Here is a 23,296-nt window from a genome sequence, read left to right on the forward strand (position 1 = left end):
TAGACCAAGCTTTGGGGTGCAATTCTTGATGCTGTTGGAATAGGTACCCTAGCGAAATTGTTTGATTCCGACTAAGATTTAAAATAACCCTATTCTTGAACACACGCTTGCAAAATATTATGTATCGGAATCACGCCACAGACTGTCGGAAATATCCCACCTCCTCCTTTGCTGGCGTAATCACAGTTCTGATAAATATTTGAGAGTATGTTGCTCTTTGGAACTTCGATTTGTTCAAAATAGAGGGTCTATTTTGGTGCTGTAATATTTTAATATCCTGTGAATGGTTAGCTAAAATAGGTTAGCTACATTAAAATTTTGTAAAATAGAATGGACTGCTATTTATATTATGTTAGCTAAATTTAAAACCAGTAAAAACTTATTCACCTCGTTATATTATGTGATGTGTATTCCGATAAATATACGTAGGTCTGTAGATAGGCCTATCACCGAGCCGTAGGTTATTTGATTGAAATTTAATTTATTCCCAAAGTAAACAAAAAATAATAAATATAAACCAATTTAGTGCATTTAAAAATAGCAATATGAATGCTATTACAAAATTTAAAATTTGTGTGTTTGTGAGACTTGTAATTGAACTACAACTTAAAGTCTAAAAAATATTACATTTGTTTCTGTGATTGGCAATATCAGTTTCATAAATATTAACGGTTGTTATATTAACAACTGTGATCAAAGATTATCCACCTACGGAAAGATGGGAAACTCAATGTTATTTATTATGCTACTAGTTCTACACTAGCGCTCCAAGTTGTCACTCGCGGAACTAACAAAAAAACACCCGGCGGCGGGAAATTTGAATGTGGACATATGTGTGGTCTATTTAAAATAATTTTTTTTATGGAAATATTTCAACTAACATGTTTACTTTGACTGATGAATATCTTTTACAAAGGAAACTAAACAAGCAATTCTACAAGTAGAACTATTTGTATAGTTATTTATATGAATATTCAACTGTAAAAGTAAAATTGTTAGTTTTATTTCCTCTAAAAGTTTTGCTTTGTAACATAGTGTGTGTGGAATATAAAAATACGTATACACACATACATTTAATTAAATTTCTAAATTTATAATATATACTCGTTTTAATTACAGTAAATAAACCAAATGTAAAAAATATCAAATAAAAAAATTGCCACCTACTATTAGCTTACCTCATATAAAAAATTAAGATTTTGAATTAAAGCTTTACATTAATTGTTGTGAAAAACAAATTTGTATTACTGGGTTATAACTAGGTAAAGGCAAATGAAAAACTATTTTACAAAATGAAAGCACTGATAAAAATATACCAGTATCAAGTCCATTGTTTCTATGCTAGGCAAACAGATGAATCACAGGAATATGTTGTCAATGTATTGCATCTTCAAAATTGGACAAATTAAAAATATAAGAACAATGTGTTCAATTTTTATTACAACTTAAATTGAATAAAGAAACACATTTTTTGAATCTTTATTTATTAACAGCTTTATAATTTGCTAAAGGAAAGAAAATACAAAATAAACATTTGTGCATGTTTAACACCACAATTTACTAGGACTTCATAATTCTCTCCAGTCTCCACTATTACTTTCTTGAGTATCCTATTTAAAATTGCACATATAAGTTTCACGGGGCTGACTGTGATGTTGTGTTTCTGCTGAGCCCCGCATTGAGAAGCAAAACTGTCGATATATAGTTTGTGTGTGGCCCACATAGAGCGACCAAACTGTAGATATAGCGTGAATATAGATGTCTCCTCCCTCGTTGGCGTCAGGTCGAGATCTTGCTGGTGAAATTACCAAATTGTTATCCCAGCTAGCATGCCACTGAAGTTGTGTGAGAGAGTGTGAGATTACATGTGGTACTGGTAATGATAGACACGTGGTGGTAGTGCCAGTACTGAGAGTAATGTGGTGGTACTCAGCTACACTGGAAATTATACATTTTGCTGAAAATGCAACTACGACGATGATGACACCATCAGGAACTGGATCGAATATCGATGTCCCTCTAGGTCCTGAAATGTTTTGACATCCCTCGGCCTAAGGTCCCTAATTCCCTGTTGTGGACTGTCCCGTCCTGCCCACGTCGCTCCAGTCGGAGAGGGAGTGGAATTCAAGCCAACGTGGCTGGGATTGTGAAATAAGGGACCAGGAGGGGCGTTTACGTTAGGTGAAGGAATAGTAAGTGGTAGCAAGGAGAAGATAGTATTGTTCGTTTCACGAGCTCCTTTATTCTGTGAAGGATCCTGTCGCAGCCTGGCCTGCACGTCGTGGAACGGGAGTCCTTCCTGCCGCAACCCGGACTCCCGGAAATAAACTAGAGGGCGACAAAATGAGAACCGGCGTATCAGTGAATGCAGTTCCGTGGAGAATCGTACCTGTTACGAATGTTCAGCAGTGCTTCGTAGCACGTACGCGACCCGTTACGTAAGTGAAGGTAGTTCGGTAACGTAACGTACTGACTCAGAAGGTTCGGCAGTTCAAAGTAGCACATACGCAACCTGTTACTTATGCGGAGATAGTCCTGTAACGTAATGTAACGTACTGACTCAGAATAGTACAGCTGTTCGAAGTAGCACTCGCGCAGCCTATTACGTATGCGTAGGTAGTTCTGTAACGTAATGTAACGTACTGACTCAGAATAGTACAGCGGTTCGAAGAATCCCGACACAAGGCGACTCGACTGCAGAGGCAGTCCCGTACTGAGAGCGAACAACGTTGCCGTGCTACACGCATCCCGAGCGGACCGGAGCGAGCCCACATCTGGTCCGCTCCGAGTCTGACAAGCCACTGCCCTTCTCTGCCCGTCCGCTTGCCGAGGCCCGCGGGCCGCGGAGGAGGGGAGGGGAAATCGGCCGGCGTGGGAGAGGCCTGTCTCGTGGTGCGCCAGGCTGCGCTTACATTACTAACATAGCATAGGCACTTGAAAGAATCACAGAATTATTCAAACGACATGACAAGTAATTAATTAATAAACCCAAAATACACATTAATTAATTAGTTATGAATAAATGACAAGTGAAGTACTTGTACATTATTTAGTCACACTCTTTAAGACGTGAGAGTTTTGTTATGTTACAAAATATACGCAATTGTGGAAGCTCGTGATCACTTAAAAAGTACATTATAAGCATAACTATTTACAACACACTAATGACGTCTGCTGACGTACTAGGCGCACGCGGGTGCGTCCCTGATCGTAGCACTTCACAGACGGTGCACTGGGGGGACAAACCTCCCTTAGGCCCACGTCGGTGGACAGGTACGGCCTCTACGTCTGGAAGGGTACGACGACTGTCGTCAGTTTATAGTTAAATTGGATCTTACCAAACGTCAGAAATGTTCTTAGTGAAGAGCCAAAATTTTGGCAAAAGATCGGCAACTTATAAGATATTAAATTCCCCACCAATAAAAAATAAATAACTGGTTATCTCATATCCTAATCTAACAGTATGTTTCAAGTGTATCTAATTAAACACTTATATCCTTATTTTTGTGTCTTGGAATTCCAGCCTTATTATTATAAATGATTAAGGAAAGCTAACTCGATTAAAAATGTAAATCAAAGAAGTCCTGATAGTTACCACAGTGGCGATTGACCGTAGTAGCTGTTGAAGAGAGTAAACGAAATGGTAAATTAATTACATTTGGAGATAACAAAAAAATTGAAATTTCGTAACTCCTCTGTAATGTATATCCTTCTTTTTTGTAGTTCTCATTGTGTTTGTAGCATACATCACTGTACTATGTTGCACTCGGTAAGATTTATGTGATTGGTGAGCCAATATAATGGTCTTAAATTGACTGACGTACTATGGATTTCTTCAAGATTCTTAAAGTACAGCAAACTTACGTGTAAAACTATTTTAAGGACATCAGGTATTAAAAATCATGAAATAATTTATTAATATAAAATCATTAGGAATATTTCCTTTAGGGCGCAGCACAATCGTTGTTCTACAATTAAGTGTTTTTGCTAAGAGCAAATCCTGTTTATGTTTGATAATCTATGACGAAACCAAAGGATGATATTTAATTATTTTGTTATGTGACGTTGATCAAGTGTGTGCGTTATTTAATTACTCGTATTTGGTGTTCTTGAGACTGACTGCTGCTGAGTTAATCATTTTATAGTAAGTGTGGTGTATGAGATACACGTTGTTTTACAGCTCGACTTATATTGGCGATTTAATGTGCTTTTATCGCAAGTGTGTCATTTAATATTGACATCTTTAACCCAGATCCTGAACCAAGGTAAAATGAAGTGCATTAGCGTAAAAACCTGTAAACAAGTGGCTTTTCCCCCCTCCCCGTTGTCCATGGTATTGAACGTGTATTCCAGTAAAGAAATGTATTAGATAGGACCCTCGGTACAAGTTCGTGAATCAGGAAGGAGAGCCAGATTTTTGAAACAAATGTTGATTTATGCATTTTAAAGGTGATTAACTAGAATACTAAGTCTATAAAAATTAAACATTGGTAATTGTCGGACGTCGCGGCGTTTTACAACGTAAAAAAATTCGGAAAACATGGTTTCAAACACTCCACATGTCCCTACATTTACCCTGAAAGGATCGTTTCTTAATTCCTACTAATTTTTGAAAAAAAAAAAAAAAAAAAAACAGTTTATAGCTTACTTTACTATACCAGCATCGCACGTTGCGGCTTAGTGTAACGGAAAGTAAATAACAATGGGAAATTTGTTTTTCAAGTACTAGACACATCCCTAAATTACCCAGAAAAAATGTTTCTTTAATTCCTTCTGGTTCGTGTTGACGTCGTACCGACCATGGCCGTTAAGCCTGTGCTCCGCACCGCCAGTACCGTATCCAGTTTTCGGAGCGCGCCCTTGCCCAGCCGGATTGAGTCAGGCGAGCGCCTCGGGCGTGACCCCAATAGACATAATGATATTTAAAGGTACGGGACCCCGGAGGCTCGAACCCATAATTCAATTAAGGGAAAAGCCATTAGTACGAAATTACTAATTACCCGACATGTAATAAGTGCGTCGTAGCCACTCCAGGCGAGTACACCACGCACGGAGCAGACAACAAACCTCATTAACAGTCACCGCGGCCACTGGCCTTAATTAAAATGCCAGTGACTATGATCAAGTCAGAATAGGAGAAATCCCTCTAAAACAATTCACAGTGGGACAATATGTTAGTAAATTTACAGTCGCCAACTTGATGTCACAATTTAAATAATTAAATACATTAAAACCATTGTTAAGCTTTAAGCACCCAATTACCAGGTGCTACATTTTAATTGAGCACCTGGAACATGTTTTAAGTGGTAATAGAGTAAATTCAATTAATATAAGTTTTTTGACGCCGACTCACAAAGAAGAGAAAGTTTCTCTTCCTTGCGAGGCGGCCATGTTCGGCAGTCTCCAACCACTCCGCGCCGGGAAAAGACGTGTGTCTGTGGGCAGCATCCAAGTTTTCTTTCTTTGATTATTTTATTCTATACTAAATCTTTAAATTTAAAACCTCTTATTAATTCATCGCTGCCCACGTCGACTCGGCGCGTATTTTACGGAACCGGGCCTATCCCGACCGTCTTCATCGCGATACCGCGCTGCGGATCGTATCACTCACGTAAGTGTTTCGCCGAACTCAGGAGCCCGCTCATCGACCCCCCCCCCCCCCCCCCCCTGCACCCGTTAACTTTCGGCGCTGGCCGTCTCCAGCGAGCATCGACCCACGTCCCGCGAGACTGCCGCGGTAACCATTGTCACGTAGTGTTGTGTTTAGTGTTGGTGAGAATTTTTGTAGCGGGACTGAACCGCGGAGCGGACTTGTAGAGTGTACCGTGTACCCACATGGACCCCCGGTGAAACTCCCAAATTAAATGTATTCTCGCCAACTCGTATATAATTTTCCGTGATTCCCCGTCCTCCGCACGGCCGAGCGACCTTCACAGTCAAGGTAGAACCATTCAGGTTACATTCAAGCCGTGTACCTGGCGGGGCACACGGGGGCAGAGTACCCACGACCCCACACCAACAGCCTAGCAGCCCGCTAGCCTGGCGCCCCTCCGGACAACAAGAGCATCGCGACGCCCGTAGCGCCCGTCAGGTACCCCCCGGGCCTTTCACAGAGGTCGGGTGACGGTAGTGTAAATAACAGTTTAAAGCGTACATTCACAATAGGCCTACCTGTTTTTTCACACTGCTACCTCTTGTCCTTTTTTTCCAGCGAACGTGTATCTGTTTACCACAACTTTAGTTAACTATAGAGACTTAAAAATACACTAATTATTTCGTTCCTTATATTGAAGTGTATCCCTGGATCCTAATGGCAGGATCCTGTTGGTTTGATCTTGTGGTACATGATGCTTGCTGTTTTAATTCAGTAAGTACATTGGAAGATCCTGCGTATAAAAAAAATTGCGATATAATAATGAATAATGGTCATAAGTAAAAAAAATTATGTTTTTTAAACCTACAATCATAATTCCTTCTTATTTTGCGATTTATTTTATGTACAAGATCTTCTGATGAACTGAACTAAAACAGCAAGCATCATGTACCACAAGATCAAGCCTTCAGGATCCAGGTATAAACTTGGATACATGAAACACCAGCCATATGAAACACAATATACAATGGCTGTAATCAAAGTATTCCCTGGAAAGACTGCAAAATTTAATGCGTCAGCTACTTTAGTGCACTGCACGTATTCCTCACAGAATATGAACGTCATTAACAATTCAATTCTAATTTTTGGCTCCCATTAGACTCGTTTGTTACAACGCGACTTAAAATAGTACATAGGTACTTAAGTTTAAATGCAATGTAACAAAACAAACATTTCATAATACAATTATTTATTCAAATAAAAAAAAAACATTAAATATAAGCTTTTAAAATTCCTTACAATTGCAATCCAGTCATTATTTCAATGAATTTCATTATTAAAACACCTACATTGACTAGTTCTCAAAAAAAAAAAAAAACACGGGTAAACAAAGTTGATGATTGCATGAATACATTGGTATTGTACAGCTATAAACTATTATTTTTTCACAAACCATAGGAATTAAGAAACCTTTCTTTTAATAGGGTTAATTCTGGAACATCTCAGGTATATGGAAATCATGTATTCCTATTTATCGCTGGTAGCCAATGAATGGTGGCGGCAGCGTAAAAGTACAGATATTGTTATGTAGAGTATGAAATTTTAATTTGTTCACAAACTTAATTTTTTAAATAATGGTTCACATTTAAACCATTAAAATTTAATTTTCTCTTTAGAGCATAAACTTAACACCATTCACCATATTAATTTTACTTTAATTAAACCTAAAATATTTTTTTAAGTGAACATATTAAAACATTCTACTTTTAAACACAGGTTATGGAAAACCCAGGCAGCCATTGCTTTTGAAGCTTAAGGGATTGTTTTGAAGGCCACATGGTTACCTAGTTTTATTTAAATTGATTGTAATTATTTTGTATCACGTGTCCAAGTTCATCCCTTGATCCTGATGGCATAATCCTTTATTAATTGATCCAGTGGTACATGATGCTTTAGTACGTCATTACAAAAAATTGAATATCACAAAACAAACAAATATAAGTTTTTCTTGGTATATATTTTCCCATTATAGGCCTAATTTATTGTTGTATCACAAGTTTTTGTAATGTCCAGGAACTTTTGATGTACTAAACTAAAACAAGCATCATGTACCACAGGATCATGCCATCAGGATGAAGGTGTAAACGTGGATATGTGATTTGGAACTTTTACTAAATGACATTGTCAGCACCCTCTAACCCAATGCATTATGTCATGAGGTAATCAGATCAAGGTTGGCAGAGCAGTCTATGACCTACTTTCGGTTTTTCCAATTCAACATAAATATCACATAAAGTACGTAAATTACAATGAACACAAAAGTACAAAACAGGCTGATTCAAGCTTATTATAACACCACAGAAATTCATACAAGTAATAGATAAACTAAAGAAAAAAATATTGATTAAAAAATTTTTATGAATTACTTTGTAAAAAAAAAGGTATCTTTATCTGTTGGAGTATGTGAGATCTATCTCACTAAACCCCATTCCTTTATAACATAAATTTTATAAACTTCAAACAAATAAATATGCATTTTCAAAACGTTTTTTCTTGTCTACCCAAAACCTTTGATAATTAAGTAGGTAGAGATCCATTTTAATGCAAACCTTTCAATTGTGTTAATATTTTATACTAACACAACCAAATAAATCGTACATATTCTTGCCTTTCAACGTACTGGCTCACTTATTTCATTAACAGTTTTTTTAAATTTCCTATTGGTGACATAAAATAGCAGTAGCTAGCACAGGCATGTTGATCGCTAAGCCCAGACTATATATGATTTCCCACTTTTTTTTCAAGTCCATAAAATACACCTGCTATTGGGTTTTTTCCCGGAGAAGACATCACCTTCCGACTCTCCTTTCTCCTTTACCTTCCTCAAGCCTGTTCCAGCCCGCTGCTGGGAATGGTCCATTTTTATAGAAATAAAGCTACAACCTAGCTACTAACTGCATCACGTATGCCACTTGTGACCACTGTTTGTGGTTTTACTCTACACACGGGGCAATAGAAAGGGATCGCCGATGACTTGTGCCCTTACCAGGGTTTCTTTCCGTCCTCATGTTCTCAGCCACTCACTGCAGTCGAACACAACACATTTTTAACATACTGTGACAGGTCAAACACCGAGGAACTCAATTCACGGGAAACCCTTCAAATATTTATTACTCAATTCTGCACCAGGTGTCTAGCCAGTCGCACCTTTCAGCGACTGCTATAGTGAGTTGCATGCTGTACCTTTGTTAGAATAGTTCTTTTAATTTTCAGTTGATGTCTTTATCTTTGAGGCATCATGTAAATAGGTACTACCTAATTGCATTCAGGAGAAATAATTTATCGTAAATTGATTATAGCCTAAGTGATTTATTCCCTGTAATTTTTTATAAACTAAGTTTTATTAATTCCGAACATTGAAATAACTTTGAAAAACCTATAAAAAAAAAGACTGAAATTTAATATTGCTAGGAGATTGGCTACCCCGAATATGCTTCGTGCATTCATGCATTCGTGCATTAACATTAGTAGTTGGGGAAAAAAAGGTGTAAAATAATATGAATTACGTAAAATATTCATTAGGCGTGCCACATATTTACATGGTCACTAATATAATGTAATAATACAAAACACCATTATGATGCTCAATCCAAAAAATTCAATTGAATTTCTACGCGACCAGTAACGTGTCATGTGCCGGTAATAAGATCCATGTGGTGGTACTTGGTGGTAGTGGCAGTACCGGGAGTGATGAGTGGTACTGGTACGTGGTTACGCTTGTTGCAGACACGATGAGCGACGCCAGCGGAGCGCAGACGCCGGAACAGCCGCGGGGCTGGGCCAACTTGAAGCAGCATGTCATGGAACACAAAGTGGAAGTGGCTTTGTGGGCAACTAGAGTATTCACAATCATCTACACCTTCGGTTACTTCATCCCTATTTTCGGGTAAGACTTGTATATGTTCATAATAGCTTAGTGTATTCATGGCACAGTTATTGAGGAATATGATAATGTACATATTTCTATTAGTACTTAGAATTTTAAGGTTCAATTGTAGCAAAATGATTTGAATGCAAAAACTGTTACTAGCATCAAAAAGTTAAATTATTAAAGATGAATGTTCATGAAACAGGCTAGGTTTTTGGATTCTAGTCAAAAGGGCTTGTAACTAAATCTATGCAGAAACTTATTTTTTCACAACTGGTATACACCTTCATTTTTAAATTAAGAGAATGGTTCTCATGTTACCATTAGCACTTTCTTTTTGGGTTATTTATTATGTTTTGTATGGAGTGATGGAAAATATTTTTGGTAGGAATTTGTTACATGATTAGAGTTGGAGCAGGATTTTGAATGCCGTAATTCCCACGAGAGCGCCGAATTACCCCCCTTCCCACTCTGGTTGGAGGCTTGCGCGCTGGCCTCGGAGGTTGCTTCATGAGCTCTCTCATTATTATTTTAATTTTAGTGGTCTTGTTAACTTTTTGACTTAGGTCGTCGTTCGGGTACAGTTAGAAGCTTCGGCATGTTATATTGGTCCTCCGCATTGAAGCTTTGGCTATGGCGTTTTCATTAGTTTTTCATTGTGTGATCAGCTTGTTTCAATTCTCTGAGTAACATTTAATTCTTGTGCTCAGGTGTACGACAGCTACACGTATAAAGTAAACTGTAAACGTCAGTGCACCATATAGTAAATGATTTCTTCGGCCGCCGTCTTTGAATCGTGCTTAAGTCCTTGTAATATCATATGGTGCCTGCGAGAGTGAGCTGTAAGTACTGCATGCTGAAGGAGTCCGTGTCTTGTAAGCCGGCCAGGTTTGTCCGTTTTTATCTTTCCTTCATTTCATTTGCTTAACTTACGTCTGCTTCCTCGTAATGTTAAACACGTCACAGGGATGTCTGTTTGCTCGTTCCAGGCCATTTGTTTTCAGTCACTGAGTTAACTACTTGTTTAAGCCCGTGCCGTTTCACCCTGGCTTGTCAATTGCAAATACTGAGCTTGTTGGGGTTGTCGTAATTATTGCGACTCACGCTAGGTATGAGGCTGTATCCTACTGCTCTCCCTCATTTGGACGTGTGTTTGTGTGTGCCTGGCACGTAACTGCACGTCTTGTGTGCACTCTGTGCCGGATATCTAGTGTGTTTATGATTGAATTGATTTTCTTGTTAATTAATCTATAAGCCATGTACACTTTGGCTAATGTGTAGTGGTGTTCATATGTTAATCCCTGAATATAATACTTTGTAACAAACTCCCAGCTCGTTGTGACATAGTACAACGTCTTGATCAAGTTTTTTGAATATTTATTATTGTTATTGAAATTGTATTTAATATCTTCTCATATGTATTCCTCATTCTGATCTGGGGTAGTGGCACAAATGTAAATTGTTGTGCGTTTTTAGACCCACACTTTGTTACGTCACAACTGCCTTGATGTGGTGAGAATTATTTAAAATAATTCTCATGTTGAGGATCAACCTTTTGAATGTTTTCTTACACGTTTGGCTGTGATTTTCACGTTATAAACGTTCCGTCATTTACATGTCCCGGAGAGGTGACCTTGGAAAGGAGTAATCTAGAGAACCGGTTAGGAAAGAGGTTGTGAAGGTCACAGCAGGTGGGTCAAGGCGACGGTGTGGAACGCTCGTGTAGCCTCAGGCATCATCTGTCGCCCAGGGAGTATACAAGTTAACAGACATTTCATTCCCAGGTCAAACACAATTCCTTTTTTTTTTTAATCTGAAATCTGTCACTAATGATTCTTAACACTACCAGCCACACAGCATAAAACCAAATTAATTTTTTTCCAGATCTATATCAGGATCTAGGTTCCCCGTAGCAAACTTTGGCTTCAGGATCTAGGACTATTTAATACATCTATAGTTTTAGTAAAATATTGTCTAGTTTGTATTTTAGTGTATTGATATTCAATTACGTACATAAAAATGAAGGATTTTTAAAAGATTTTAATAGTGATGGTAGGTGGTGTTCGTTGGAGATCTTAGACAATCTTAGGTTAACCTAGTTGTTTCACAATGCGTAACCATCTGGCTCATAAAATTGTGATATTATTTTACATAAATGCCCATCTGATACAATACACACAAACAGCCTCATATGAAGTGGTAGCAACTGTCAACGCAAATATGTAAATAGGAATGTTTCATTAACTAGTGCCTTTAAGAATCAACTGATACATTCAAACACACTTGGTTACACAGTAATTAACATAAATATTGGTATTGGAACACAAACGTCTCCCGATTCCTTTACATTAGGCACTACACATTATTTAATAGCTATGCAAATGTAAAAAACGATCTTTTAACAAGCCCAATTAAAAAAAAAAACAAGGACTTCAATCTGACATTTGTTGATTCACACTTTTATTTAAAAATCATTTTTGAAGTCACCCACAGATCTGTAAACATTACCTTTCCATCCACTGTTCCTATAGGCTCTAATGTTACCTTTTCATCCGCATTTCCTATAGACACTTATATTTTTAATTGTTTTTATGAACATAATTTTTTTAACTTTCTTTAAATGATTCAGGCAATGGGAAATTTTGATTTAATACAGTTTTGTTGACATACGCCATTGCAGTTATGCCCTGTTTTTCATGGAAAAAATTCAAGAACGCAAATGATTGTTCTTTTATTTATTTATTTTTTTTTTAATCAAATTCCTTCCACAGAATACTTGTGCTGTGATATTTAAGTTTGAATGTGTTTGTCTGTGCTGTCTTGGTTGTGTTGTCTATAATACCTGTTCAGGTACATCGTTGGGTTTATCTGTTTGACATCAGCAGATTTAGGCTTGCTCTCAGTGGGTTTATGTTTTCATTTTTTATTTCTTAATTTGTGTTTGTGAAATGTTTCCCATGACAAACTGCAATGGTGTATGTCCAAGGAATTGTATAAATATTTTTTTTTATTACAGTACAGATGGCTTTATACTTTTATCTCGTGCTGTGGAATAATTTACTATAGTTCATTCAAAACCTTTATGTGGTATTTGTTAAGTGAGTGCAAATACGGGGGGGGAATCTAAAGATGCAATAAACGATACAAATATATTGTTGTGTTATACAACATACATTAACATAATCACAACAAATGAAATAGGTAGGCAAATAAACCAATAATTTATTCCATTTTTGAAATCTCCCTGGCTCCGCAGCAAGTGTAGCTGAACAGTAGCGCCACTTGTAAAAAAAAAAGAGTGAAGAACACTTTGAATACAATTTACATTTAGATGTACATACTTTATTGATTATATCACAAATATTCTTTAACAGCATAGAAACAACATGCTGTCTGTTTGGAAAGTATATTTGTTGTAGACTTTCTGAACAAGACAATCCTTTTTTGTTGCAAAAATTAAGGTTACAAGTGACATTTGTAAATAGCTTTTTATTTTATATGTTGTGCTTGTGAAAGGGTTAATTTTTCTGATGCAATTATTAAGGATAATTGGATAACAACATACGTAATGAGTAGATGTATTCACATTGTTGAAGTAAGACTTTTAAAGCTTTTAAAATGCGGTCTCCAAGTTTTTTCTCACACTCAAGGAAAACAGGTACACCCTTGGAGTTTCAGGAAGTTTCATCAGAATGGAAACAGTCAAGGAATTCTTATCAACATCAGAAATTATATTTGCATAGTGAACAAGAATATATTTAATAAGGGCCCATGATTGCAAAGCGTGTGCTCAGAAAAAGATGTATATTTATTTTTTAAATATTTATTTGCTTTAAAATATTGTAAAGTAAATGTTTTTAAGTATTTTTTCTATTGATATTGTGAACTTGGAGTAGGTTTTTGCAAGAAAAAAGATATACACACACACATATACATACATACACACACACACACACACACACACATATATATATATATATATATATATATATATATATATATATATATATATATATATATATATATATATATATATATATATATATATATATATATATATATATATATATATATATATACATATAGACACACACACAGTAGAACCTGTCTAGTTTGAACTTTTTGTTTTGAAATTTTTTTTCTTGTCCTTAAATCACCTATTTAAGTTCAATGTAAAAAATTATGCTTAGTTTAAATTTATTTTGGAGATGCAAAAAGATGGCTGAAAAGTCTAGTAAAACATCTTACATTGTACAACTTTTTTTTCCAGTAAAAGAGGAGATGATGGTGTTTATAAATTTGCGACTTGTTGGGTGACGATAAACCAACCCTTCTGCTGTAAACGTGTAAACCCAGCACACTTTTGTCTTGGTCTTTGCCACCCTACAACCCTGCAACAGCCGGGTGGGAAGGGCACTGCCAATCTAAATCAGTATTGTTTGTTTGCTCTGGTCTCGTACTTCACATTAACTCTCTCTGCCAACACGTGTGTCTTTTCTGGAAGATGTACGATAATGCATCCAACCGTGCAATTTTATGGCTGCAGAAAAACTTCATTAATTTTTTTTTTGTTTTACCTAAGACACTGAAGCTAAAAGCGTTTACCATGTACCAGGTCTGAGAATGTGAATCTATTTCCTTAGCAGTTAACAGTTTGGATGAGTGCATATTGGTAGTTAGTATGCCATGTTAACAACGTGAGTGAAGAGGTGAACCTGGAACTAACAGCACTGGTAGTCTTGGTGGTCGTACCGTAGTCATCATTTTTGTACAAAAACTAATTTTATGCACCGGCCCCTTTGCTTTCTGCAGTTTGTGTGGATGTGACTTGAACGTTGTGCCTGGCATAAAAAAAAAAGTGAAGTGGGTCAAACATTCTCATGTGAAAAGTTTAGATGGTGACAAAGTTCAGTATTTTTTTTTTTTTTTGGAAGCGGCAGCAGTGATAACAGTGTCATTAGAGCCGAGTATTTGTTTATGAGTTTGATACCAAAACACAACGTCTCAGTAAGTGTAGCAGACGATGCTGGTTCATCATGTCTCCAAATGTTCGCGGGGAGGACGGAAACGACAGCAATCATTCTGTTCTCACCCCTCGGCTACTGACGGCACAACCGACTCAGGTGTTGAGATCCAAGCGCAGGTTGTGAAGGGCCAGCGTGTTGCAGGAACCCCTACAGCGTCTACTACAAGGCGCTGATGTCCAACGCGGCGACGAGTGCGCTGCGGTTGCACCAGCGCCTCCCGCACGTGACGCTGACGCGGGAGTTCCTGGCCCAGCTGCTGCTGGAGGACAGCTGTCACTACCTCTTCTTCTCGCTCATCTTCCTGTACGTCAGCCCCGTCACCCGTATCCTTGGCTCGCGAGTCCGGCTCAGTTGTTCTAGTCCTCAATTTTGATATTTAGGTCCTCTTAAGAACACCTCAAAAGGACCTCAATAGGAAATAATATAATAAATTACTAGTCCTCAACTGTTATTTTGATATTTAGGTCCTCTTAAGAACACCTCAAAAGGACCTCAATAGGAAATAATATAATAAATTAAAGAACAGCACAGGAATTTCATTCCAAATTACATATCAATTGAAGGATTTATGTTTGCTGGCCACCAAAACAGCAGTTAGCTATGGATAGGTCTGCACAGTGTCACATAATTCATCAGGTGAATGATCAGTGGTTTATTACTGTTATTATTATTGCCGACAGTCATTAGATTGTCATTTTTATCTATATGTGTTATTACTGTCCTGGGCTGTATCGATGTCAATAAAGCACCGAAAACCTGAAGGGTGGGGGATCAATTACCAGTTGGAAGGAGAAGGAATCGTGACGTATCTAAAGGGGTAAGGAGGGGGAATAGGTAGGAGGGGTGACGACCACGCCGCGCCGAATTCAAAGTACATGACGTCATTACAGAGTAGTTTTTTTTTTTTAGTCATACTTATTACAATTCATTTTGTTTTTTAAGTGCTTCATGTGTCAGTCAAAATGATACTACCTATTTTAGTGAAATAAGTACTAAAAAAAATAACTTAAGTTTCATATTTGTTAAATAATACCCAGTTTTTATGAATAAACACAATGTATAAAAATTAAAAACAATAACATTGAAATCCCCTGTTTTCAAAGTGAAATTCACCTAAAAATAAAACCATAGAATGTTGTCCCTAGATGTGTACTGTGGGTGTTCAGTCGGCTGTCAGCTGCCGGGTGAGCCAGTTGAAGGTTGTGTTGTTCCTTAAGTTGTTGCCAGTTGTTCTGCTGCCGGTGTTCCTGTTCGCGGTCCTGCACTCTGCCAGCTACTCGCTCACTCTACTGGACGTAAGTACCGCGCGACCTCAACATGCTGCGTGTGATCAGTACATGTATTTTATTTTACTATCCGTTGATTTTTTGGAGACATAATGTACTCTCATTTGACAGTATTATCACAATTGTATACAACCTGAAAGGAAATTTTTAATATTAAATCATAAAACAAATGTTTTTTTTTTTCATTTACATATAACACTTTTTGATTGTTTATTTAATAACAAATTATGGTAATTATGCATATATACTATAATGGTTTGATGCACATAACATCTTCATTCACTGTAAAAAGAATTTTAAAGAAATCTTTAAAACTAATGTTACAATAACCCTTCATCCATTCATGTCCTCAATTGTGTAAGTTATATTGGCATTTTGAATGTTAAGCTTTAACATTTTGTAAACAAATTATTTGCAAAGAAAGTTTATGAACTGGATAACTGAATTATAATATTGATGTCATGACTGCATGTCACTGGGTTCCCGAGATTCTTTCAGTTGGTGATAACCTATGCAATGCGAAACAGCTGTGTTACGGAGATATGTTCTCATCTTTTATCACATGTTGTGTGTGTTCAGCGTACCCTCTAGTCTAGTGCTAGCGTGTTAGTCTGGCGGGACAAGGGGCCAGGGTTTGATTCTCGGCCAAGGAGGCGATTTTACGAGCCTTCTCTCTGGATTCAGGACGGGTGTTTGTGATGTCCCTCTCACGTTCATCCAGCGGAAGGCATTGGCAAACCACCGCAGAATCACCGTGGCGTTGTCTGTGCCCTCGATACCCAGTAGAAGGGAAACTACTCATCATTTGTGTTCGAGGCTACCTTCTGCCTGCCTCGTAAGAAAGATGTTTGGCAGAAGTTCAATTGCATTTATTTAATTTTTAGCCTGTTCAGGCTTTCAGAGTAGTGCAGCCTTTTTATTGCAAAAAAGCATTTTAACAAACTTGAAAATGATAATTAAAATTTTTTTTTTGCTGTTTCTAAAATCTTGATGTGCGAACAATTCCGTGCAAAGCTGTCTTTAAACCACACTTCTAATATTGCATTTGGTATTATATTTTTGTGTAACATGACCTGCCCAATAACTTGTGAGAACTACTGCACACAGAAATGACTAAAGTGATCTACAGAATGCCACGAAGTGACACCTCTGCAAGTCTCGTGGAGACGAGACTCCGGCGGTGTGTTGGTGGGCACAGGCAGTGCCGCTAGGGACCTGGGGTGGCCTTGCGGCACTGAAAGGACCGAGGGAGTCGGTGGATTGAAGCGAGTCGTGTTTGTTTGCAGACCTTGGGGCAGAACGCGTGGTGGGGGGCCCGCCTGCTGATCTCATTGGTCGAGTTCCAGTCCCGCAACATCCTGCGCCTCGTGGCTTTCACGGAGATATTCCTCATGCCGTTCACCGTCGTCCTCATCTTCCTGTGAGTAGTGCCGGAGCGACGACATCCACTGCTTCGGTTTAGAGCTGGGAAGTGGGATGTGATTGGGAACTATTTGAGGTTACCACCACTGAGAGGAGTCCATTCGCATGCCATCTGAGGATCGCCGGCGCCTGATAAACCAGTCACTCTCTCAGTTCCGACCCTAGCAGCCTGCAGAATGACAAGTGGTTCACCTTTATGTACAGTATCAGTACATTAGTGAGAAATATGGCTGATAGACAAAGCAAGTACAGTAAATTTTTTGGACAAAGGAACTTGCTACACTCTCCCTGACAATACTGCATTCCAGCTCGCGGAGCGCTTGACAGCACGTACTCCCCCCACCCTTCCCTCCATCAACTCACTCTCTCTCGCGCTTTCTCACACTCATTCTCCGCACCCCATTTCACAGCCTGAAGGAGGATGCATATCTGTAATGTAGTATGTTGGGTAGGAAGCATCTCCGCACCTCTTAGACTTCAACCTGTTGCTCGTTACTGATCTGTTAACATCCGCCATCATTAAGTAGCTTTAAACTTATTCAATTCATCTTCGAGGCCTACCCTGGCAGAAGACTTTTTACCTAATTGTTTAAAGCTCCCCGGAGAAATTTAAATAGCACGGCGATCTTTGTACTTTCGAGGCCAGGCCATGAAGGTGTCCTGGTCGGCATTTGAGCTGGACTACTTGGCGTTGGCAATATTAACTATTTGATACGTAACAGCTCCTCACTGGCTCCCACATCCAGCATTGTCGCAAGATTGGCAAATAGTGCGGCAGAATGCACTGCCTCACGGCGGCGTCGCGAGGGGTCTCCAGACGCTGGTGGCTTATTCCTTCGAAGAAGGCATCCAGAAGCTATTTTTACCATGTAACAAATGCCTTGATCCTTTTGGCGATTATGTAGAGCTTTTGGACGTCAAATTTTTATGTTACGTTAATGTCTTTTTTTTATAGCCCATCAGAGGTTGAAAAAAAAAAAAAACAGCCCTCATATATATATTCAAGTTTCGGAGTATGTACATTTTATCTACTTTCATTTAACTTGATTACAGTTGTGTAGTTGCTCTCCAGACTGAGCAGGTACGAGAGTGTGTGCCGTGCCGTGTGCAGGGGCCGAGCGGGCTTGCTGACGCCGTTCATCTACTACCACTTCCTGACGCTGCGGTACTCGTCGCGCCGCAACCCCTACACGCGCAACATGTTCTACGAGCTGCGCCTGCTGGTGGAGGGGGTGGCCGGCAAGCCCGGCATGCCAGCGCCCGTGCGCAGCGTGCTGGCGGGCGCCGTGCGCCTGGCGTGCCGCCTCGCGCCCCCCCAGCCCCCCCAGCCCCAGTGAGGGCCCCCGCGCCCTCCCCCTTCAGTATTGCATTTCACTCACCACCTGCTGTCAGTTCTGTATCCTGTAGCATCTTGCGTTCTGCGACGCTGCGAAGAAGTAACTTTTTTTTTATATTGCCACACTGCTCAGATTGAATTTTGTGCTCTCTGGGGCAGGATACCTGTGTCAGCACTGAGAACATGTACCCACCCTATTTACCTGAATGAGCCTCCCACCCTGATGCACAGACCGTAACTTGAACTTGTAGCCGTGTTTCAAATTAAAAAAAAAAATTATCATGTACTTAGAGGCAATTTATGATTTTGAATAATTAAGTCCGTATTAAATATTTTTTTATACATAAATTTGAGATATGGCTACAAGTTCTATTTTTTTTTTTTTTGAAAGTTAAGTGAGACACTTATTTTAAACAATAAATATTTTAGGTTATGAACAAAATCAACACTTGTGTTACAGAGATTATGAACCAATTTAATTGGGAAATTGCTGAAGGAGTAAAAACAACAAATTCTCACCTTTAAAATAAATTTTTTTATTTATGTACCATCAACATACATAAAAAAGGTACGGTTCCCACAGCACAAGTTTTCCTTTCCTGGGCATTTTAAATCACTTCAGATTTTTTCCAGCAGCTGAAGAAGATCTGTTATTGCTACGTCTTTGTCACAGAAACAAACCACTCAAAATTCGTGTGCATCATGTCGATCGTATATCAGGCAACAGCAAGTTAACCAGCATTGAAGCCTGACGGAACGAGTGCCATGTGGCACGGTCGTATTTGGAATCGGCCGTGCACTGTGCTTTTTCAACACGCGTTTCATGAAAACTTGTGTGCTGTTTACTCCGGTAAGTAGGGTGGTTACCATGAACAGTGAAATTGTTTTTCCTGGAAACCTGCTACAACCACAACTAACTTATAACTACTAATAAAGGCTGTAGGTACCCAATGCTTCAGAACAGTAATTACAGTTTTTGTAGTTAAATTTGTTTCAATCCGTGAATTAAATTTCAAAGCAAGCTGAAAAAAAATTATTGTGTTTACTGAGATGTATTATGATGGCTAGGGAGATATGTACGTGTACTTTTTTTTTTAATGTTGAACTTGTTAATTTAAATTATGTTTACATACTTTTTATGTATGCTGACATTGGTTAAGGTATTTGTAAAGTTTCTTAACTTAAAAAGGTGTACGTGTATTCCACAAATTTTAAAACTATTATGGCATCACTGTAATATTTAAGACGAAATATGTTTTCACAAGTTGTAAATAAATAATAAAAACATTTTCATGACTTTTTGTCGCATGTTTCTTCTAGGGCCGTAATACAGTTGAATCTGATTACTAAGTACCAGCAGGGACCTTTAGTTTTTGCACTTAGTACTTGATGCGTGTAATGTGTGCAACTACAGTATTTACCTGCAGCGTTGCTACCGCAATGGGGGTTGAAGTGTTCGTCGAAGTCTAGGGTGCCACCACATGTATATGTAACAGGCATGTAGACTCGGCTGCTCTGTTCCCAGGGCCGTGGCGTAGCCCGTGTGTGGCGAGGCCCGTTTCCCCCTGTAGCACTGACAGGTGCATGGAGCTCCTTCCTCTCGCAGCGCTCGCAACTCACTGCCCGTTCGTCCTCGCTCGGCAACTCTCGGGAGCGGAGCACTGTCACACGGGCGAGCGCGGGCCGATACACGCACACACACACACACACACACTTCAGTGGGCGGGCGTAGAGGGTCTGGTGGCAAGGGGGGAGGTGGTGGCACATCGGGCTCAAGGGTGCAGCCCGGGACCATGTCAGCGCGTAGGTCACACCTATAATTTGGGTGTGAAAATCCGTTTTCACCGTAAGGGTCACCCTTGAATAGGGGGTCACATCATTTGTCTTCAGTAAAATTCCATGTACACAGTTGAGTGAATTTTTTTTTTCATTGTCTCAGCTTATTGTTGGTGCATAGAAAATATTCCACTGGTGCTAACCCTGGGTCATTTTTTTTTTTTGGTCAGCATTCTGTGCTACCTTTATTACCGTAGAAGTTTTTAGGGTGGTTCCCCCGCCCCTCCCCCAAGCCATTTCTTTAACACCGCTCCTACTTTCCAGTAGAGAAAGGAGAAGGCTACTTATTTTAATACCTGTTTATCCCTTCCTGGCTTAGTTCACTGACACTGTGACAGAGGGAGAACTATGGCTGGTCTGTTTTCAGATGTTCCTCCCTTCCTATCTGAGTGCCAGCCCAGCAATTCACGTCACTTGCGGGCTCAATGACTCCATTCATAGTGCTCGGATAATTTAATAAACTAGTTATAATTACTCATGAGGTTACATATATTAAAATACAACTAGGGATGGGACGAATCCACATTTTGGTCGAATCCGAATCCTTGTTCGAATCCTCAGTGTTTGTCATCGAATCTCGAATCCCAGTCCCACACTAAACTTCAAATGTTATTAAAAAAATCACACATTTATTTTAAAAAAATACATAGGCCTATGTATTAAAAAAAAGCACATGTGTATTTATAAAAATTATAAAATAAGTGCATAGTGTATACGCCTGATATAAAATAGAGACAAATAACCTCAAAAACCACACATGTAAGTTTTTATCTGTCTAATTCTCTGTTAAATTAATCCTTCCTATGTTTTCAATAAAATATGTTTGTATAACAGACACTATTTAAAAAAAGTTGTTTTTTTCTGCAATTTTATATCATTGAAGGTTGGATATGATCGAGTAGTAATGCTAATTGACAAAATACAGCGTAGTTTATCTATGTTTGTGCTATTTCCGTTACCTTTACAATATAGTTTCGGTATACAATTTTCTAGAGCTGGATGAACCTCAGTTCTCTGGTTTCGAACCGAACCATAGCAAAAAAATTTTGAACCGTGCCGAACCGAACCTCATACAGAAATAATTGTTTTGAATTAAAATGAACCGACCACCAGCATTTAGGTCTTTAACTGAATGGTGAGAAAGAAAGGTTCTCCAGCCATATGTAAAATTAAAACATTATATAGCTTAGCTTTATTAAAACATTGCAAAACATTTTATGAGTAAAGTTTATACAATAAATAATGAACGAAAGAAAACAGTTTAGAGAAAATCATATACTTTTAATTCATGAAGAAGTTCCATCTAAATTTTCAAAAGACTATCTTCCTTTTTCAGTGTACACCAACCTTCATTTAAAAAAATATAATATTATAAAGATGACGAACATTCAGCATAAGGCCACATAACATATTTTTGTGGTAGACATAACCTAACATTTTCAATAAGTAAAACTTTTTAATAGGACATAAAAAAAAGTCGAATGTGAATTAAGTTACCTATCTACCTACATTACAAAACCCGCTGACTGCAGTTGCTGTTTTCTTGGAAGAATGCTGCTCGTCAGAAGAAACTTAGACATTTTTTGGGGTGGTTCTGGGTCATCTGGGTCGTCATTATCTTTTCTCCATTTGGAAAACTTAAACGACGTAAGCCTGCTCATCGCAAATCACCTCAAGAACAATTATATTGTAAACGTAACGTAATAAGTGTGGTTATAGAAATTTGCGTCGGAAAAAAAGAAAACACGAGAAATAATGATGGCTGCCGCGACTACGCTAGTCAACTTAGTACCGTACTGTAAAATTTACTGGACCAGTACTTTTAATAAACAAGATTAAATTAATATTTTCAGTACCTGACTGTTATAACCAAAAAGGCCAAAGAAAATAAACACATCCCAGTAATTTAAAATACGTACCTAATTTACGTAATCATTTTCTACCTCATTTGTTTTGTGTTAACTTGATCACGTTAGTTTTGCCGAAATACGAGTGTTCTCGTACATGCGCTTTAGTTTAACGTATAGGGTACGTAATCTTTGGTGATTTTACAACACTTCTCGTACACGCACTATAGTTAAAGGTATAATATACAATACCTTTGGCATTTGTACGATAATTTATATTACGTAGTACGATAAATGCATACAAAATTCTCTAAAGTAAACAAAAAACAAAGCGCGCCTATGTGAAAAAATGCTATACGAGTTATGCGACAATTAATAAATTTTTTATTTTGTCTGCGCTTGAAACTGTTGAGGCGACGATTATGCGATAAAAGTCGGAATATTACAAGTAATGGAATTTTGTTGTGTTGTTTTGTGAATGGTCTCAAATGGGGGTTAGAAAATTATAAAAACGTATTTTTTTTTTAAACGAACGTTCGGTTTTTCGAAAAAAATTTAAGAGGTTTCGAACCGAACCGAACCGAACGTAAGGGTTCGGTTCGGTTCGGTTCGAAATTTTCGAACTTCGGCCAGCACTACAATTTTCAATTACTACCTAAAACTCTTAAAAACCCACTTCGAATCCCACCTCGAATCCTACCTCGGATCCTACGAATCCTCGAATCCATAGGATTCGGTATATTCGACGAATCCAAGATTCGAAAATCCCATCCCTAAATACAACAAAGAAGAGTTATTTACACACATACTCAACAATGCTGTAGTTATATATATTTTTTTTTTTACTAAAAGTCAAAAACTTGAATAAGGCTGGCACTACATTTTTTTAAACTAAAAATCAGCATAAAATGTACTATGCATATGCTCAGTGGCGTAGCCAGGATTTGTGCATGGGGGGTGTTAAGAAGCATGCCCTTCCCCCCCTCCCCATATTAAAGGGGGTGGCTCCGGGGGTTCTCCA

At 38.3% G+C, this 23,296-nt stretch overlaps 1 protein-coding gene across 2 annotated transcripts; it reads left to right on the forward strand.

Annotated features, from left to right (window-relative positions):
• The first annotated feature begins 4,028 nt into the window (after positions 1–4,028).
• Positions 4,029–19,893, forward strand: LOC134538885 (Krueppel homolog 2). 2 transcript variants are annotated; one of them, XM_063380479.1, is made up of 6 exons: positions 4,029–4,265; positions 9,380–9,539; positions 14,690–14,871; positions 15,776–15,843; positions 17,121–17,254; positions 18,368–19,893. In XM_063380479.1, exons 2-6 carry the CDS (start codon positions 9,385–9,387, stop codon positions 18,591–18,593), a joined length of 765 nt encoding a protein of 254 aa, XP_063236549.1. In that variant the 5' UTR covers positions 4,029–4,265; positions 9,380–9,384; the 3' UTR covers positions 18,594–19,893. The 2 variants fall into 2 exon arrangements, with proteins under 2 accessions (XP_063236549.1, XP_063236548.1); XM_063380478.1 differs by having other exon boundaries at positions 4,029–4,144.
• The last annotated feature ends 3,403 nt before the right edge of the window (positions 19,894–23,296 follow it).

This window comes from Bacillus rossius, chromosome 14, assembly GCF_032445375.1.
Source record: "Bacillus rossius redtenbacheri isolate Brsri chromosome 14, Brsri_v3, whole genome shotgun sequence".
In the NCBI taxonomy this organism is placed as follows: Eukaryota; Metazoa; Arthropoda; class Insecta; order Phasmatodea; family Bacillidae; genus Bacillus; species Bacillus rossius.